Source organism: Sphaeroforma arctica, assembly GCF_001186125.1.
Source record: "Sphaeroforma arctica JP610 unplaced genomic scaffold supercont1.1913, whole genome shotgun sequence".
Lineage (NCBI taxonomy): Eukaryota > Ichthyosporea > Ichthyophonida > Sphaeroforma > Sphaeroforma arctica.
In genome coordinates this window covers 1-3,529 of record NW_014038645.1, presented here as the reverse complement: position 1 = coordinate 3,529, position 3,529 = coordinate 1, and the positions used below count along the sequence as shown (strand labels likewise).

The 3,529-nt window shown below is 39.8% G+C and overlaps 1 protein-coding gene across 1 annotated transcript; it reads right to left on the bottom strand.

The window, feature by feature from the left end:
- Positions 1–678: 678 nt before the first annotated feature.
- SARC_11844 (hypothetical protein) lies at positions 679–2,940 on the bottom strand. Its single transcript, XM_014294061.1, has 3 exons — positions 2,830–2,940; positions 1,839–2,007; positions 679–1,038 (listed from the first exon to the last, which is right to left on the bottom strand). Exons 1-3 carry the CDS (start codon positions 2,876–2,878, stop codon positions 864–866), a joined length of 393 nt encoding a protein of 130 aa, XP_014149536.1. The 5' UTR covers positions 2,879–2,940; the 3' UTR covers positions 679–863.
- Between the last annotated feature and the right edge of the window lie 589 nt (positions 2,941–3,529).

The window sequence follows — 3,529 nt, the reverse complement described above, 5'->3', positions numbered from 1 at the left end:
AAGTTGTCTGATATCGAGGTGCAGTATAGTCTATAGTGTACTATGGTGATGGTCATCCTGATGAGAGCGTGTTGTATTATACCTTGTCCTGTAATTGAAATTAGGACTGGGAGGTGGAAGGGGAAGTAATCTTATATTGAGGTGCAGTATAGTCTATAGTGTATTATGGTGATTGACATCCTGATGAGTGTGTGTTGTATTATACTCTGTCCTGTAATTGAAATTAGGACTGGGAGGAGAGAGGGAGAAGTTGTCTGATATTGAAGTGCAGTATAGTCTATAGTGTACTATGGTGATGGACATCCTGACGGGCGCGTTCTGTATTCTACCCTGTCCTGTAATTAAAATTGGGACTGGGAGAAGGAGGAGGAGAGAAGGGGAAGTTGTCTGATATTGAGGGGCAGAGACGAATTCGTTTCAGTCTTGCCCATGCCCGTTCCACTGTACACTTCGGGCCATGGGCGATACGTACATAAACAAACAATTGTCAGATCTTCGCACCCCCTTATTTGGGTTTAAATTTCGCACTTCCTTATTTGGGTTTAGGGGTCTGCAATACCTCAGCGCTGATTGGCGAGTAAGAGAAAATCGCGTACCCTCTGAATCTCTAAAATGTCTATGCATGTTTTCTCACTCGCCATAAACCAAATGAACCAAGCTCCAATTGTCCCATGGGTCGTCTCAGTCAAAGTTCAGTTCGGTACCGAAGTCGTACTATTCTTTATTCCGCAGTGCCATTCCCTGCAATACAGATACTTCATCATACACGCCACGACTCACTATACCACTAAAGCCCCTACACTCAACACCCCAGCCAAACTAGCTGTTAACCTCACAGGCCACGGGCGCAGCAGGCAGTACACTTATAAGTTGATCACGCGGCCCAGTTTCTGCACTCGGTTGAGTAGTACATCACCACTCTTGATCACTTCGTTGTATGACTGTGTCTGATTGTGCAGGCGTGTGGTCTCGACAATACCGGCCACCTTGTCGATCTTGCAGGTCAACGCGCCACTGGCGATAAAGCGAGAGAGGTCCCTGAGGTACAAAGAAGTAGGAGATAGAGATCATGTAGATATAGATATATATACATACATACATACATAAATACATACATACATCCATAAATACATACATACATACATACATACATACTATATATATATATATAGATAGATAGATCTATGTATATATATATATATATATATACACAGATAGATATATGAAAAATATAAAATAAATAGATCCAATAGAATATATTTCTATTGTGGTATATACCTACGAATATAATATGCACTTTGATACATATAGATTTCTGTATATATATCGGGCCTGGCTATACAGGCGCATAGCCAATGCTAATATCAGCCACCTGGTCGAAATGCCTGAGAAAGTTGATACATTTTTAATGTATATATATACCTAGGTATCAATTCGGTACAGACATACTGGGTCTATAGGGGATGTTGTAAATAATATTGTGTATATGAACATACACGCGACGTGTGAGTATCTTCCATCTACATACGAGCACAGACGTAGAACTCCCTACACGCGCAGGCCTATCTGCGTATACGAGTGTGAGGGCTAAGCAACGCCATACACAAGACAACGAACCAACAGCCTCTCAGATGTACATGTGCGCAACAATGTGCATTAGCATACACCCAAAGTACCATGCATGAACAACTATCAATGCATATTCTGCAGTAATACTAGATCAATAGCGTCACATCACTTTACTTACGTATCTACATGTATATGTACGCACACACACACACACACACATATATATATATATAGTACGTATACCGACATACATAGGCGTGTACGCATACCTATCAATAAAATCCACGGTGACACCGAAGGACTCGGCGATAGAAGCAAGGGTCACACTGCGATACGATTCCAACAGTTGGCTGTATGCTCGGATGCGCATCTCACGCACATAGTACTGGTAGTGCAGGTAGGTGTATCGGTTCTTCTTGATAATGCCCTCAATCTCCGCTGCAATACGACAAGTGAGGTGACGTTGATGTACATCTCTCCGCAATGATGGCGTGGGAATGTAGATATATATAGGTATAAATATAAATATAGATATAGATACAGATATATATATAACATATTAAAGTATATTCAAGCACAAGTATCGGATCTAGCTATCGATGCCCTATATCTCCGTGGCAGTATGGCAAGATAGTAAAAAGTTGACAATATGAAGCTACATAAACATACACGGCATGGCTTGAGCTTCTGTGTCCATTCCGACGGGAAGTGAAGTACAAAGACGTTAAAATCGAGCGTAGGGTACGATCGCAATTGGATTGAAACACAAAAGAAAAAAACAGACAACAACCTGCAGAGAGAATACATCCGTTGAACGGACAGTAAAAGCAGACAGCAAGTGTATGATATGATATGATATGGTATGACAGCAGTTGGATATATAAATGCAGTTGGAGCGACTCAGAACAAAGCCAACACTGTTAACAGGATAGAAGGCATGTACAATACATTCTTAGAGTTAAAAACGTTAAAACTAGCCAATGCTATGACAGCAACTGGCATTAAACATCACAAGCTATAAACAAATGAGAAAATACAACATAGCATGTACAATACATTCCTAGAGTTAAAACGTTAAAACTAGACCGTTATGACAGCAAATGGCATTAAACATCACAAGCTATAAACAAATGAGAAAATACAACACATAGCATGTACAATACATTCCTAGAGTTAAAACGTTAAAACTAGCCTATGCTATGACAGCAACTGGCACTAAACGCCGCAAGCTATGGACAAATGAGAAAATACAATACACACCTAGCGACTGGAAGAACTCTTGGTAGTTGCACTGGTAGAACGAGCGCATGAATTTGCCGTAGATGGGGTGTTTAAGAGACACCTCATGCACTTCAGGGCTATCCACGACCTGGGTGTAGTGTAGAGCATGGCATAAAGTAGCTTTTGTGAGCCACCATTTGATACGAGTTACATATATATATACATGCATATACGTATAGATATAGATATAGATACATATCTATACACACACACATATATATATAGACATAGACATATATATATATATTATATTATATTTAAAATATATAAGAAGATGTATGTATGTGCGGGTATTCATGTACAATTAGTGGCTGCTACACAGCTGCACAGGGAAGGCTGATTAGAAGGTATGACTACACAGACGGATGTATGTATACGAATATACCCCCATTTGCTGGTACACTGCTCAGATTAACTTGATCTAGTTTCATGGACCCTGCAGCATAAGTCTGAATACAGCTCGTGTCGTAGAGGAGAAGCGACATGCCCTACATACACACACATTTATATATATATATACACATGTGCTTACACTGTCTGCATGCATATAAATAGATATACCTTCTAAATATAATTGTATATAATGAAAATGTATACAAAAACAACAACAAAAAAATACAAACACGACCAACCAACCACACATACACAAACAAACACACACACACACCCACACACACAC

What these genes read in the sequence shown, in the direction of transcription:
- SARC_11844 (XM_014294061.1), bottom strand. Translation starts at nt 2,878, where the DNA reads ATGCGCTCGTTCTACCAGTGCAACTACCAAGAGTTCTTCCAGTCGCTA. An exon ending in AGAGTTCTTCCAGTCGCTAG is followed by an intron (nt 2,008 to 2,829) that starts GTGTGTATTGTA and finishes GTCGTATTGCAG; the next exon opens with CGGAGATTGAGGGCATTATC. An exon ending in ACCGTGGATTTTATTGATAG is followed by an intron (nt 1,039 to 1,838) that starts GTATGCGTACAC and finishes TTTGTACCTCAG; the next exon opens with GGACCTCTCTCGCTTTATCG.